The sequence below is a fragment of the Mchenga conophoros genome, linkage group LG22 (genome assembly GCF_057382185.1).
Source record: "Mchenga conophoros isolate Kocher_MC1m ecotype Shallow Benthic linkage group LG22, M_conophoros_male_GT1.1, whole genome shotgun sequence".
Classification (NCBI taxonomy): domain Eukaryota; kingdom Metazoa; phylum Chordata; class Actinopteri; order Cichliformes; family Cichlidae; genus Mchenga; species Mchenga conophoros.
This window is the reverse complement of record NC_140546.1, coordinates 21,626,296-21,641,745: the sequence shown is the minus strand read 5'-3', so window position 1 is coordinate 21,641,745 and position 15,450 is coordinate 21,626,296. Positions and strand designations below refer to the sequence as shown.

General features: G+C 41.9%; 1 protein-coding gene across 1 annotated transcript; it reads right to left on the bottom strand.

The window, feature by feature from the left end:
* Window positions 1-3,751: 3,751 nt before the first annotated feature.
* Window positions 3,752-14,146, bottom strand: mrpl3 (mitochondrial ribosomal protein L3). Its single transcript, XM_085262825.1, has 10 exons — window positions 13,927-14,146; window positions 10,593-10,774; window positions 10,407-10,498; window positions 9,356-9,454; window positions 7,411-7,510; window positions 7,259-7,319; window positions 6,901-7,012; window positions 6,706-6,783; window positions 6,504-6,581; window positions 3,752-3,978 (listed from the first exon to the last, which is right to left on the bottom strand). Exons 1-10 carry the CDS (start codon window positions 14,001-14,003, stop codon window positions 3,829-3,831), a joined length of 1,029 nt encoding a protein of 342 aa, XP_085118951.1. The 5' UTR covers window positions 14,004-14,146; the 3' UTR covers window positions 3,752-3,828.
* Between the last annotated feature and the right edge of the window lie 1,304 nt (window positions 14,147-15,450).

Below are 15,450 nucleotides of genomic sequence, written 5' to 3'. Positions count from 1 at the left end.
GTGCTGGAAGGAAGGAACCCAAATTTACCTACACGGGTGGGAATCATCACACACACACACCCCTGAGACCCAGGTGTGCACAACTGGGAGGGGCCCGCACCAGCAGGACCACCAGCAGAGCGGCTTAAAGGGATGTGCGGCGATAATTGTGCATGTGAAATTACTAGCAGGGTGCGTCTCTCTTTCCACATTTAGCCATCAATTCTTATTGGATCAAATTATAATTAACAACATATATACAAATATTTATATTTAGAAGTTCTGCACGACGCTGCCAAATGTAGGCTGAGCAACTGGTGCAGTTTTCTCTCAGTAAATGTGCCAAGGCGTCCATGATACATTGCTCAGATGATTTCCTCTGTAAAGTTCAAATGTCATTTAGATGCATGTATTTGCAGACTAGGATGGTAGCTAGACTATTAGAAAATGATTTTACTGCTCCGTTTCTGTTTAAAAGATTCATTTGTTTTATCCCTGACGCGAGAGCTTATATAAACACTTTTATAATTGCCTGCTGATACAAGCCGGTGTGAAATTGCATTAGCATTCTTTCTTTCCCCTCTTCACTTCTGTTTAGTGACTCTTCACTGCTGTCACTGTAGACTGCTGTAACTGGCTGTCTAACTGAGGCACTTAATGTGCTCAAGAGCCAGCTGTCCCTCAAATAACACACTCAATAATTCATATTGCGCGGCGCACGCCACCACACACATGCGCCTTTGTGCGTGCGTGTTGTTAAGATGCAGGTCAGACCCGGAGTTTGTGTGTAAACTCGGCAAGGAGGCAACAACATAAGTGCTGACCAGTCTAGGAGAGGGAATCTTTGCTCGCTAAGGAGGCATTAAAAGTGTGTGTTTGTGTGTGTGTTTGTGCAAAAGAGATAGTGATGGTCACTTTAGGTGTGTATACAAGGAGAGGCTGTGTGTGTATGTGCGTGTGCCCTCTTTACTAATGGAAATCAGATCTCTCATGTGTTGAGCCAGCAGAAGTAGAGCAGGAGATCCATCATGTCAGACCCGGGTCAAAGTAGCAGGCCAAACCTCTCACACACTCTCCAAGTAATTTCCCCGAAATGTTTAGATTCAGCCAAAACTCAGCTCTTTAATTAACTAATAGATTTGCATTTTGAGATCAGATTCAGGATTGTTACACAGGCAAGAAAACTGGTGAGCGTGGCTGGTCAGAGCACTTAAATATCTACATTTGCAAACTTGCGCTTTTCTCCCCAGCGATAGCTACACTCCTGTACGCTGTTTTAAGAGAGTCGTTGAATAATAAGTCTTGAATCGAGTCCAAATAAAGGCAAAAGTCCTGATTAGCAAAGTGGAATTGAGCACAATTTCTTCATTAGTCAAAGTTACATGCACGGTCAACGACTCTTTCAGCGCTAGTCAATTATAGAAACTATTCTGATTTGAATGAATTACTATTTTTGGTCCCAAGTGATTTTTGGTTATGCATGCCCTCTCAAAACCTAACAGTGCAACTTTCCCACAGTTTTCTGGGATGAATCAAACAAACTTGTAGAAATATCACTCGTGGAATTATTTCGCTGCAGCCCGAGGCCAATCGCATTATTTACTGACAAGTTTTCAGGGCTTGGCTGTCTTTTTTTCTCTGTCTTTTTTTAAGGTCACATTTTCTACTCATATGCTAAGTCGTAGTTTAGCAGTAAATCTCAATAAATTCAGGTCCAAGTCATTTTTAAAGTGCTTTCTTGTGAGTGAGAATTCTTGAGAATGATCTATGAAAGAGAAAATACCCATCGAGTGGCAGTTCTATGCCCTCTTTATATCAGGAGTCAGAGGAGAATGGCCAGATTACCTCAAGCAGATTGGAACTAAAATAACCACTTGTTACAGCCAAAGTACGTCTCTGGATGCACAACACATCGACTTGAAGATGACAGGTTACGGCAGCAGAAGATCACACTGGGTGTCACTCCTGTCACCTTAGAACAAGAAACTGAACCTACAATACACACGGGCTCGCCAGAACTTAACAGGAGACTGGAAAACCATTGTTTGGTCTGATGAGTCTCGATTTCTGCTGAAATGTTCAGATGTTAGGGTCAGAGCATGGATGAAAGCATGGATCCATCCCGCCTCGTACGACTGGTTCAGGCTGGAGTTGGTGTAATAGTGTGGATGTTATTTTTTTTGCAACACAGTCCGGGCATATTTATTGACTATTCAAAATACATAATCATATACTGGAGGTCTTTTTTAATACATAAATTCTAATATAGTTTTAATAGGGTTGCTGACTTATTGGACTGCTTACCATGTGAAAAACAGCCTGGTCTTGTTTCACAGGCAAAGCTCTGCATAAACAAGCAGTTTACAGTCCAGCACACCTCCTCAGGTGAAGGAAGAGTCTTGTGAAAGTCAGGGGAGACCGCGGCTTCCCAATCCTGGCCGGACTTCATCGTCTTCTCTTTCTGCTCTGCTGCTTTGACAGGCAAAGACCACCCCACCCTTTTTCTTTCCCTCCCCGCTCTGCTCTCCTCTTGTCCACCCCCACAAAAGCCAGATGATGTGCAGGCTCCACAGAGCAGGACTTTCAAACGATATCATTACCATTTCAAAGAACCTGCCGCTGTCTTACAGACCTACAAGCCGTGGTATGCTATAGCTATTGCCACAAACTGCGTCATCACTTTGTACTGTTTTATAGCTAAATGATGGCCAGCTCCTGCATGTTACACATGTCAGACAGTGGGAGGGCAGTGCAGCGTTGCAATTAGGAAAAAGAAATCGATGCTGTGCGCATCCGCAATTGTTGCAGCGGATCCTGTGAAGCATCGCTGCTTCTTGTCAGTGTTTCAAACAAAAGCCTGTTTTGGTTTTTTTCTGCTGTTGTCAATTACATGGCAGATATGGAGCAGAGAAGGACTACAGGCCTCTGAAGATACACACTAAACAACAGTCAAACAGTTAGGAGGACATGATTTTCATCTGATAACTTGCTACCCACAAAAAGAGGCGTCCACACTGTGCCTAAGGAGCTCCGTTAACCCACAAACAGTCTGCCTCATTTAAATACTGCTGAACACAAACACACAAGCACAGGCTTAAGCACCCAGCAGTTCCTCCTGCAACATTAATGTCCTCATTTATCCTCTTATGCACAAATGTCAACCTTTGTTAGCCTTCATCCCTGCCTCTCCCTCTCTGCCACCTTTAGCTGCCCTCCACTCCTTCACTGGCTCATCCCCACCTAAAAAAAACAAAACAAAAATAAAACTCCTTTGTATTTGCTTCCCTGCTTTATACCCAATTCATTACTTCTCCCATACCAGCCTATTCCTTGCCTCCCGTCTGTATTCCCCTCACTGTTTCACACACTCATTTCCATCCCTCCCTCCTCCTCTGCATAGATATTGCATAGTTCTCCAGCAGGCCTGCCTCACTTCTCCCTTGTTTGTTTCATTGTCTTTTTTTCCTCCCCATTTCTCTCCCTCTCTCTACTTGGGGATCCTCTAGTGACATCATCACTCCTACAGTTACCATGGTTTCTGAGAGGAGAAAAAAACCAAGAGAGATGTAATAACTGTTTGGATCAGACAGACATTCTTTGTGCCAGCGCATCTCTCTCTCTCTCACACACACACACACACACACACACACACACACACACACACACACACACACACACACACACACACACACACACACACACACACACACACACACACACACACACACACACACACACACACACACACACACAAAGACAAGGCTGGAGAGAATACAAGGAAACACTCTTTTATTACAGGATCAAGGTACAGTTAGCAGGTTTGTGTGAAACAGTTGTGTGTGTGAGAGGTCAGGTCAGTGTTAACGATGGCTCTGTGTGAACGAACAAGTCTTCGTCGTACAGGTCTTCGTCCAGGTCACCGTCCTCTTCTGTGAAGTAGGTCGGAAAAGGAGGGTTGAGCAGGGTGGACCTTCTGCTCGGTAGCACAGTGTCTCTTACCTGGAACACATAGAAACACCGCTACTTAATTTTCTTAGTGACTAAAAACTTATTTATGAAGCAAAAATATAAATATATATAAAAAAGCAAAAGTCAGGCTACTGAAGATAACGTTACACGTGCAGTGAGGTGTTTTGTTTTGTGAGCGATCGAGCAGCTTTTTAGTGTGATGGACGAGCTGCACGACGGTATCTGATACGTGATTTAGAGTCTCTTATCTTCTCCTCCAGCCTCCTGAAACCGTGCAAAGACAGACTGGACAAATGCCTCGCGTGGGCTGTCTGCTCCTTGATCTTTAACTGAAACCAACATGGCAGCTTCTCCCGAAACTTTCAAAACTAGTCCCGTAAAATGAAAGCATTTGAGGAGAGTAATAAGCCATGTAGTTATCGAATGGGTCTCCATTCTAGATCAATAATCGCTAGTTTCAAAGTCTCTTCCTCGTTTTTAAAGATGGCCAGTTATTTTGTATCCTCCTGGTTTTTTTTACTTTATGCAAGTAAACACCACGCTACCAGAATGCACGAGCTTTCACAGATGATCATCGAAACATCAGTAACTCATACACAAACGCCATCATCTCAGCTCATGGCAGTGTCCTTCCATGCTTTTTTACTCTGAAAATATCGGGCCGAATGTATTACTAGCTTTAAATTCATTGTTGTTCCTCAGAACATAACTTTTCTCCCCTGGCTCTTCAACCTTTTTTTTTTTAAATTTCACCTAGACTGGAGCTAATACACCGCCGTACAAATTACCTCCTTTAGTCATTTATAATTGGCGGTCGGTCGTGTACTCTGCTTGAAAACAATTTGCTCCACGAGGAGCATTAAATAAATCACGCTTGGAATTATTTCTGACTGACTAGTTGTACTATTTAGTGTTTACCATCAGTCTCACTGAACCCTGAAACACAGTGTGTATACAGATGTACGAATTGCAATCACAGACTTCGGCACCTGTGCCCATAAAAATCAAAAACTATGCCTTGATCTCCCCTTTAAGATCACGTCATTGTGCACCTTCACATCACTTCTAGTCGCATTCCAACTGCATCCATCCATCAAGAAACCCACTCTTCCTCCGTCACCTCTTCCATCTCATCTGGTGGTACAGTGAGTGATTTCCAAGCCAGCTGAGAAATAAAATCTCTCCAGTGTGTCCTGCGTTTGCCACAAAACTCCCTCCCTGTAGTACAAGCCCGAAATACCTCGTTTAGGAGGCATTCAGGAAGTATTCTAGTAAGATCCCTGAATCACCTCCACTGGCTCAATATCGGCTCTTCAAAGCAACCCTTTGAAGGAAACTTGTTTTTATCGCTTGTATTCGTGATCTCATTCTTTCTGTCACTAACTAGAGGTCACGGCGTTTGGTGAGAGTGGAAACACAGACTGACCGGTAAATCACAGCTTCACTTTTAAGCTCAGCTGTCTTCACCACCACAGACCAGCAGACATTTGCATCACAGCTGGCGATGCACCAAAACATTTGTCAGTCTCCTACTCCACATTCACCTGTGCATGGTTTTTACACACTGGATCTCCCTTAAGTGTGTTACATAAAAGTTTCACTTTAAAACTGTTTTGGTAAAAAGGACAATCATGGGGATCCAGATCTACAAAGTACAGTAGGTGGTGAGCACTGATTGTGCAGATGTGGACAAAAACTTTTCAATGCAATGTGAATGGGCAGATGTTGTCCTCACACACCCCAGCTTGGAAGTCTGCATTGATAGTCTGGCCGCAGATGAACTCATGCAGGTGGTCAGAATGGGATTTCCTCGGAGTGAACAGGAATGCTGAAATGCTCACAGCACTTTGCAGTTGCCAAAATTTAAAATTTCCTGCAGCCACAAAACCTTTTGACAGCACCTTTCCATCCCTCCACCCCCTACTCTCCTGACCCCAACATAGAAACCAGTGTCCTAAGTGATTAATCAAACAGTCAGCACTGAAACCAATAATAAAAATTATCATTAATTGCAGCCAGATTTAATTTAAATTAATAAACCATGACTGGTCCTCATGTACAAAGGGACATTAGGGCCCCTCTGAATGATTAAAAAAAAACAATGAACAAGCATTAATAACCTGCATGTGTGTCCTTTGGGGCTGTATAATCTATAATGAATCCAGGCGTGTGTTTGTGTTGCACACAGCTGAGTTGGGTGAAATGCAACACGCATTTGTATTCATTATCGCTTGTCTGCAAAACAAATAATAGCCTGCATCTATGTTTCAGCAATACACACACACACACACACACACAGAAAGCACAACATGCTGAGTATGGAGATGGATGCTTTGGGTAATCCTAACATCGTTAAGGAGCATGCTCCCATTCCCCCACAACACACACACACACACACACACACACACACACACACACACACACACACACACACAGCTGATCCAGCACTGCGTCGATGAAGACTGATCACACACTTGTCTCTGTATGAACACTAAGCATGCTGGGGTTGACCTTCGACTTCACACTCCACTTTGACTGTGTATGATTATATTTACCTTCAGTAAGCAGTTCTTGTGCCCGGGGACAGAGCCGTTAACGTACAGCACATTGTACTTGGTATTGACCCTCCATATCTGGAAGCGGGATAGAGAAGAGGCAGATGAAAGAATATTGAGCTGAAATTGCAGGCAAGGACAACCAAGTTTAAAACTAAGGCTCTTTAAGTTTATGTGTGCGCGTGTGTGTGTGTGTGTGTACCTTCAGTCCATAAGCAGTGATGTAGCTGTTGCCCATTTGGCCGGGCATCTTCTTCCCTTTGAAAACTTTAGCTGGATCCTGGAAGCAGACGATGAATATCACACATGTTCATATTAATGGATTTTGGGGAACCAAATGTTCACGTTTGGCATGGATGAACATCGTAACAAGCGTGTGTGTGTGTGTTTGTCTAACCCCTCCTGGTCCAGAAGCTCCCGGTCTGCGATGAGTTTTGGTTTGGCCGTGGGTGGCTGGTTGACCTTTAAATCCCCATCTCTTCATTACACCTTGAAAACCCTTACCGATTCTACAAACAAACACGCACCACAAAGTTTATTTACACACGCTCAGATTTCCAGATTACTTTTATGTTGACATGTTTCTCCAGAAGGTAACAATATTTAAAAAAGGAAAGAAAAAAGGACAGACATGGAATTTCTTGTAAAGTCAAAAACTGAACTCTCTTCAAAACGTGACGCTGGGAAAGGGTAAGAAGCAGGAACAGGAGCCAAGCAGAGGAGCGCCAATGAGGAGCTGGCAGAACATAACTTACGATTTGCCCGTGACGTCCACATACTGGCCAGGACGGAAATGTGCTGCATACAGAGGAGTGCCTGAACATGCAACAAACAAGCCTGCATTACCAATCACGCACAAAAACCTAATAAGTGATCTTTCTTTGCAAAATTCAATGTCATTTCATACCTGGCTTGATGATGGCACTGTCGGAGACTTTAAAGGCAGTGACTTTCTGCTTTGGAGGGACTCCTGCGTTCCTGAATACCTCCATTTGTTTTTCAGACCTCTGTCAGGCATAGTGACGGAGTGCAAGAGAAAAATAAGAAGCAAGGAAATAAGGTGTTAAAAGAAGTAAATGCAGTAAGAAGCAGCTGGACTTTAGCGTTTTCAAATTAACCACGGGCCTGTTATGACTGTATGGGAGCCAAACACACTCGCACACAAAACGCACTCTAACAAGCGTACGCACACACACTTGGCACTGAGAGTCTTTGACATTTGCTTTCACTCGGCTCGCTCTCATCTTAGCGCCTCCAGTCACTCTAAACTCTCTCTCTCTCCCCCCTTCTGTTGACTGAAAATCCGTCTGCCAAAGCCTCTCACTCCAACAAACTCTGCTTCTGAATAAAGAGTGATGTGGCTGTGTGAAAAGGATTCAAAAACAACTTCACGCTGGACAAGTGAAATCCTGACACCGGCCCATTGAGCATGTACTGAGGCCCAGAAAAATAAATGACACCCTAATGTATTCGCACTTGTTCCTTTGTTTTTCATTTAAAAGAAGGAACACTTCGAGCATTTTAAAGCCAAAATCCTCCTTAAGAGGAGATTCTTTTTAAACCTGTTTTGTAGGAGGCAGTATATGTTTATCAGCCAGTGATGCTGTCTTGCTTTTCAATTAATCGTATTATTGACTTCTGAGAGCAGTCATGGGGCCTTAAAGTTTATTACACTAGTTGTTACCAGACATAATTGTCATTTAATGTAATTGTTAACAGTTTAATTGATGTTATGCAGCCATCTTCAACCACATGTAGCTGCAGCCCCGACATCATTGTTGAAAACTGTCTGATATAGAGTGAAGAGTGCAGTTATTTAGGAGGAACTCAAGTATAGCTGCTCCTCCACATCGAAAGGAGGCAGGTCCTATGGGGAGAAGGCCACACGGTAGACCCAGGACACACTGGAGTAACTAGGGGGCATTGGTGTTACCCCGGATAAGCTGGAAGATGTGGCTGGGGAGATGGAGGTCTGGGCTCTCTGTTTAGGTTGCTGCCACGGGATAAGCGGAAGAAATTATGGATGGAAGATTTTAACTTCGATTGAGATGGCTGTCATGAATCGTAAAACAATGCGTCATTTGTAATGCGTCATACTTTTCAGCGTTTCTTACCTTTAAACTAGTCTGTTAGTCTACATGTTTCCTTGTTTAGTCGACTAAGAAATGAATCACCATGAAAATCCCTGCTGTGTGTCCTCTTTATGCCATGATGGCAACACATCCGGAAGTGTCAACACACAGTCTAAAGCAAAGTTTAGCGTTCTCTCCCCAGCAGAACACTGCATAGTAATGAGGTGAGTGATGTCACTCATTTACACCCATCTTGTTTATTAATAATGTGTTTGATGGGTGCAAAATACAATCATTGATTGTTAACTGGAATTTCCATATGAAATTACCAATTCATTTCCATTTGGGGGGGAAGGAGATGACAAAGTTATGCATCCATAAAGCTGTCGCACTGATGAAATATAGCGAGAACTAACAAATACGCGTTAGGTCTGTACAGTATGGCTGAGCGATGTTTTCAACTCGTGAGTCAGCTGCATGTGGCACACATCGTTCAGTCGTGGACACTCAACACTTTGACAGGATAAAGTGTTTGGCAGCAGAGGCTGGTGTTGCAATTCAGTACAAACTCAACACTTTATCACCAGCTCAGGCCTCGTGTGAACACTCACCACAGCTTGACAGAATGAAAAAAATATGCTTTGTGAAAAGTACGAAACACTTAACATGAATTGCCGTTTTTAAAGGCCAGTGGCCACCTTTGCAGGATTGTTCTCCGAAAGCATAACCAGCGTGAAGCGCTGTCAAATGCACAAATTCAACCACACTTCTTCTACTTACGTGGAATGGGGACACATTTTTTCCTCCTACAATGAGAGCAGCAGAGTGTCCATCGTATTCTTCTTTGGACAGGTACTTTATTATGTGACAATCCTGCACCTGGAGAAAACAGATGCTGCATTATCAATCAGGTAGACAGCGCTGCCGCTGTACTTAATCTAATAAGAGCCAGGGCCACAGTCGTGATGAACGATGATAGAAATAGATGGTGGAAGAGTCTGGTGCAATATAATAATAACAATCAGCAAAGAGATAAATTCATCAAGATACATTACTGTAACAACAACTTTGCATCATTATGCACATTGTACAGTGTGTGCGATATCTGCACAACTGATGAAGGACATACACCACGTTAAAGTTTCATAACTTCTTTTAAAACCCACCATTTTAACCTGCCCTCCTGCTCTCGTTCCATTTGTTATGACGAGCCTTCAGCTTCAGTTCAGATAAAAACATGAACCCAAAAGCTAAAGTGGTGGGAATAATTTCAATATTCAACTTGTCATCTTCTCTTTTTTTGTGTAGACCATTAACATTTCAGCTGAAGAGAAAATAACTAACTGTGACTGAAGTGGGTCAGCAGATGGGGATATGAGTTTCTTGATTGCCTTGAATCTCATATTAAAGAGAGGCGATGACAAAATTCAAATATCTGTCCAACTGTTACCACTGACATTTCACTGAAAGTAAAATGCAAGTCGTGATCAATAAAGAGCAAAATGAGCACAAGCAGCCAGTGGTCGCTTCAGTTTACTTTAATGACAGATAAATCGATGGGAATAAAACGTGGTCTGAATAAAGCAAACATTTAGTATCTGCTCCTCACACCTTGCTGTAAAAGAGGACGAGCTTAAATGTAACATCAAAGTCTGAAGGTGAGATTTTGAGTCCTAACTTTGCTATTCTTTCTCTCCACTATATTGAATAATCCAATTCATTAAGTTCACACATACATAATAAACATAAATGCCCGTTATCACTCCTGAACACCTGAAGACTATCTGCAGCTATTATGGATCAAAGCTAAGCCACAGCGGAAGTGTGATACCTGTAACATGGTGACTACATGTCTTTCGCCTGTTTTCGTCCAGACAGGCACCATCCCCAACTTCACAGCAACTAACCCGACTCTTCGGCTCCCTGGTGAGAGAACAGAGGAAAACGTGCTGAAGTTGCCAAGTGGATGGAAACGAGAACCATAACGAACACGGCTCTAACTAATGGTTGCACCCACCTTCTGTCCACTCATCTCGAGGCCACGGCTCGTCTTTGAGTGGGTTGAGCTTTTCAGCCGTTTGCCGTCTGTATTCCTCTGCCATGCTCTTCCTCATGTACTCCTGGTTGTCCTCTGTTAGGTTTTCCTCAAACCATGTTGTGGTTTTCACTGTCCTGATACAACCAACCAGCAGGGCAGGACTGAAAGAGAAAACAAGCCATGTAACGCCCACAGTTAGAACAACAATGGTCAGACACACTTGCTTCCTAACAACATTACCACAGCCAAATATTTTAAAATAGCAAGAAAATAATCATTTTAATACTGTTATGTTGGTGTATGCTCATATTAAGCAGTAACTGTATTAAGCTTTAAATGACAAGATCTACAAGTAATCCTCTTCCTTCTAGCGTTTGTCCCGCATGGCAGGGTCCGCTTTGCGGCAAATCCGTCTCCATTTGGCACGACCGAGGGCGTCTTCCTTTATTCTATCCATCCACCAGTTCTTCGGCCTGCCACGGGGTCGCTGGCCACCGGGCTCAAGCCTCATTGCAGTTTTTGCCACTGAGCTGTCGCCTGAGCGTAATACGTGTCCGTACCACCGTAGCTGTGCCTTGTGCATTTTCTCCGTGATTGGTGCGATGCCGAGCCGCTTTCTGACGTCTTCATTCATGACTTGGTCCCAATGCGTGAGGCCTTGACACCATCCATACAGGGCAACTGGGCAGACTACAGTCTTGTAAATCTTCACCTTGAGATGGTCTGGCATTCGACGGTTGCATAGCACATCCGTCACTTGACGCCACTTCATCCATGCGGCATTGACCCCAGCTTGCACGTCTGGAAGAATATCCCCGTCGCCACTGATCATCGATCCCAAGTACTTGAATCGGTCGGCCTTCTTCAGGTCTTCCCCGTCGATGTTAATGGTGCCATCAGTTTGGGGACAAGCTTCCATGTACTTGATCTTCTTGACGTTGAGTCTCAAACCATGATCGGCCAGGTGCATCTCATGGTTTGAGACTCAACATCCATGAGTCTCAAACCATGAGACGCGACAAGATATACAAGTAATCCCTGTAAGGAAAAAAGACCCTCAGGCTTCAGATTGCCCTAAACACTCAATTTTCCCCACACTTGGCCCTGTACGATTTCAGCAATAGCACATATCCCTAATAAAGTAATCTCAGGCAATCAGCACTAACTCTGAGCATAAACGTCCCACCCTATGCCACTGAAAAATCATTTTAAGTTTCAGTTTAATTTCTGAATCACTATCTCAAAATTTCAACTTGATAACTCAAGATTTCAAGTTATTTCCTCAGAGGTTTGCATTAATAAGCTGAAATTTTTGGAAAACCCCAAACTCTGACTTATGAATGCTAAAAAAAAATAAAAAACTTTTAGTGGCAGAAAAAAAATGTCCACCTGTCTTCTGCTCAGACTTTCTGTTTATGAGCTGCAGCCAACAAGAAGAAAGCTGGTTTAAGGAAAAAAGAACTAAATGACTTGCTTCTGACAATGGATGAACTGGGACAGCACCAAAGCCCAGTACATACAAAACAATGATTCATTCAAAGCTTCTCTGATAGAAATAGGTCCACAATAGATCCACATTAATGCACTGAAAATCCTTAAAGCACCACTGGATAATCTACACTGAAATTTGCCTCACTGCTTCAGATCTCAAACTACTCATCAATTTTAGTTTACTTAGCTAAAAAAACACAACAAAAAACACTCATCAGTCTGCTGCTGCAGTGAGTCGGGTCATTGCAGTGTCCTTGCTGATGCATTAACAAACAGGTCCGGACATTTACATAGACAGTTTGAGAATATCAAGTGTCACATGGGACTGAGTGAAGCCTGTTGGCTCGTTGTTAGTTCAAAGTATTCTTGCCTGCCTGCAGAGGGACATCAATATTCCTGATCTGCAGTGTTACAGGTTAATGTGCAACTGTAATGATGAAATCTGTCTCTAACAGTCATAAAAGACTTTTGTTCCCAAATTCAGCAATCACATAACATAGCTATTAATCAAAAAAGGTATATTTTTACAGAAGGTCTTCTTGAAACCTGCACTTTCATAGGAAAAAAGGACAAAAGCAAAATGAAGAGGCTTATAGCATCATACAGAATAAAGGAAATGTTGATATTTCCTTAAACTTTGCTTTTTGGTATTAAATATAATATTTCAAACAAAGGTTGGTATCAGACATCTTTGTTAACCACTGCTAAATAACCAGACTCTTGATATTTATCTATAAATAAGATTACTTTATTCCTCTGGCACATAAGGAGGAACGAATACCAAGATATCACAAAAAAACAAAAACAAACAAACAAACAGTACAATAGCTGTATTACCTAGAAATTCCCTGCTCTGTAAAGTAGGCAGGTGTCTCTATTGACATGTTTCTGTTTATTGGGGTTTAATTTCAGGTGATGGCAGTTGTGGCAGAGGTGGTGAGGAGGTCCTTAAGTATGGATGTCATACATATTCTACGTTGTGTGTGTGTGTGTGTGTGTGTGTGTGTGTGTGTGTGTGTGTGTGTGTGTGTGTGTGTTAGAAAAAATCGCTGTCTGAATGCTTGTGTGACTGGGTGAATATTATTTGTAATATGAAACGCATTGAGTGCTCAACATGAGCAAAAAGGCGCTACAGGAGCATCACAAAAGTAAAATACTGAGGATATTAATACTTTAACTTCATACAGAGAGTGAATTTAGTGTTTTTACAACTACAAAACTAACATTTTAACTACTGATTTTATCTATTGTTCTGATTTTATCTGTTTTGATTTTATATACTGTTTTGTTTGTTTGTTTGTTTGTTTGTTAATTAGTTAGTTAGTTAGCTTGTTTTAATCAATTTTAAATCATGCTTTTTATTTGTTTTTGTTTCTAATGTCTCCGTAAAACACTTTGAATCACCTTGTTGCTGAATTGTGCTATACAAATAAACTTGCCTTGCCTTACAATGTTGATGAATATGTTACTGTACTGGCTGGGACTGTGGAGTAATTTTATGCTCTCTATAACAACCGCTCATTATCAAGCATGTCATGTAGAGCATTAAAGATGGGAAAAGACTACTTTATAAACCATTAAGTGAAAGTCAAACAGTATGTTAGATCAAACGGGGGAATCTCAGAAACGACAGGAGATGATAAATCTCATTCCTCTACTAGGAACAGAGGCGGTTTATTACGTTACTATTTTAAAGAGACAAACTCGAGATATTAAGCTTAAAGCTTATGAAATTGCAAAATTAAACAGCAATGTCACCCTGTGGTGTCCAAGCTTCAAACTGCAGCTTATGTTAGCATGGCTAGCCCGTTAGCATCCTTACCGTTCTGCTGTTGCACGAGGAGGGATGACACGAGTACCCCGCAGAAGAAAAAGAAACCGGCAGGTCGACGCGGCCATTGCGCTCTCTAAACTACACACTTATACATATAAAATTAAACCTACAGAAGGATGACAAGCCTTCACTGAGGACTCTCATACACGCCTTAGTTTTCTGTGTAAATGTCACCCTGCATACTTCCGGTGCTTAATCATAACAGCTCCGTAGAACCGGTGCTCAGGGCAAAGGTTCCGCTCATGGCAGCCATCCTAACGGGATAACACAATAAACAGGGGCGTATCCAGATTAATTGTTATTTATTTATTTTATTTGGGTGGCAAGTGGAAAAAACAAGTATTCAGGCTTCAAGTAAAATTAAAAGTTATGTTAAAGTAGCTAAAGTAACCATACAGTGCCATTTATATACTGTATTTATTATTGGATCATAATTATTTATCCTTGACTAACTGTCCAGAGTGTAGCCCGCCTCTCGCAGTCTGACAGCTGAGATAGGCTTGAAGTTGATAGTCATGAAACCAAAACCAAACCAATGTGTGATATAGATGAGGACTATGAAGGAAATGAATGGATGGATAATTACTGATTCACTGATATGTGGATATCTCTTTAATATCCCACCTGTTGAAGAATGAACATGAACACAGGACAAAATAATAATAATAAAGATAATTTTTTTTTAAATGCTAAATTTCACTTTCACCTTACATAGTTGTTCAGTTATGCTAGCAGGTTTTGTCTAGTTTTCATTTAAATGTTGATGTTCAGTGAAGTGCAAAAATATCAAATAATAATACTAATAATGATAATAATTATTATTATTATAATTATTATTATTATTAGTAGTAGTAGTAGTAGCAGTATTGCTACTTGTTATAATTCAGGTCAGCTAAAGTACTAGACTAGACATTTTTAAGTGGTTACTTTCAGAAGCCAATACCACAGTTGTTGTTGATTGTCCATGGCTGCAGACTCCCTGGTTAAGAGCGGAGCTGAACCGCTGCTGTTTGTCATTCCCGTGCTGTCTTTTCCAGATTTCCTGTCTTACTTCACTGGAAGTCTAACAGACAGGCAAAATGCCAAGGAAAAAAGAAGTTTTTATGTGACTCCTATGCTGTGAAGCTGATATTTCTGGTCTCTTCTGATGGGGCTTATCTATGATAGGGAAAGAGATATTAAAGGTTCATGAGCTGAATACAGATCTGACTACCAGAGCCCGAGGCACGCTTGGAGTGTCCTCTTAGGACAGCCCAACTTTGGCTCGCATTAATTAAACTGTATGGAGATTAGTGAAATAATTTATTCTAGCATTTTAATGTCTGTCTAGGAACGAGTGAAGGAAAGGCAGGCATGTCAGTGTAGGTGTCTGTGGGCTGATGGTTTTTAGCAGTGTGTGAAAAGTGTGTGGCATTTGGAGCTGTTGTGGAGTACGAGCTAATTTAATAACACGGCTGGCCATGTGGATTTTATTATAAATCCAGATCTTTGGCAGGGGTTATCAGAACTGTT

Coding starts and splice junctions, on each gene's coding strand:
- mrpl3 (XM_085262825.1), bottom strand. CDS start 14,003: ATGGCCGCGTCGACCTGCCGGTTTCTTTTTCTTCTGCGGGGTACTCGT. Junction 9,455..10,406: donor ATGTAGTCACCATGTTACAG/GTATCACACTTC, acceptor TGTTTTCTCCAG/GTGCAGGATTGTCACATAAT. Junction 7,013..7,258: donor GTGGACGTCACGGGCAAATC/GTAAGTTATGTT, acceptor GTTTGTTTGTAG/AATCGGTAAGGGTTTTCAAG.